Source organism: Penaeus monodon, chromosome 24 (assembly GCF_015228065.2).
Source record: "Penaeus monodon isolate SGIC_2016 chromosome 24, NSTDA_Pmon_1, whole genome shotgun sequence".
NCBI lineage: Eukaryota > Metazoa > Arthropoda > Malacostraca > Decapoda > Penaeidae > Penaeus > Penaeus monodon.
In genome coordinates this window covers 38,491,591-38,492,243 of record NC_051409.1, presented here as the reverse complement: position 1 = coordinate 38,492,243, position 653 = coordinate 38,491,591, and the positions used below count along the sequence as shown (strand labels likewise).

The following is a 653-nucleotide window of genomic DNA, read 5'->3' as shown; positions in this document are numbered from 1 at the left end:
GCGCCCGCGAGCCTGCCCCGGGGTGCTCCGGAGGCCTCCTCGCCGGCCTCTATAGAGCACGGGGAGTCGGAACTCTCGTAGTCCGACGTGGCGACCCGCAGGGCACGTCTTTGGTACACGATATTGGCATTTGTTGCATCAGAATTTGCATCATTGTTAAGGGTTTCTGTCTGTTTAGCACTCGACACTATGGAGTCACACACATGAACACGGATATTCTCGGTACAGTTACACTCGCACATGGGACTCAGGTCCTCCTGCGTGGTGAAGGGGACCTCCGGGCCGTCGCTCTGCGCCCGGGTACAGTCCTCGCATAGCCCTTCGCACACGTGCTGGTTGGGCAGCTTCTGCAGGCGCGTCAGGCGGTCCGAGTAGGCCGTCGAGCTCTCCGAGTTGGCGCCCTCGTGGAGCCCCCTGGCGACGCGGTCCAGGTGGTTCACGTCGTAGTCGCCCAGGGGGTGCAGGGAGCACACCGTCTGCCGCTCCCTGATGGCGGGCTTCCGCGGCGCGCCCTGGTACAAGGCCGTGGTGGAGTAGGACCTGTTCTTCGGGGAGCAGGTCGGGTCCAGGCGCGTCTGCGTTTCCAGGCAACAGGCGTGGGTGGGGCTCCCGCAGGGCGTCACGTCTGCTGAAAGGACGCGGCGTGTTAATAT

The 653-nt window shown here is 63.9% G+C and overlaps 1 protein-coding gene across 1 annotated transcript in view; it reads right to left on the bottom strand.

The window, feature by feature from the left end:
- Window positions 1-653, bottom strand: part of LOC119588965 (cGMP-inhibited 3',5'-cyclic phosphodiesterase A-like) — a 64,821-nt gene that overhangs the window by 20,305 nt on the left and 43,863 nt on the right. The window contains exon 8 of the mRNA XM_037937572.1: window positions 48-625. Coding sequence (XP_037793500.1) covers window positions 48-625 — 578 coding nt within the window. The remainder of the gene's footprint in view (window positions 1-47; window positions 626-653) is intronic.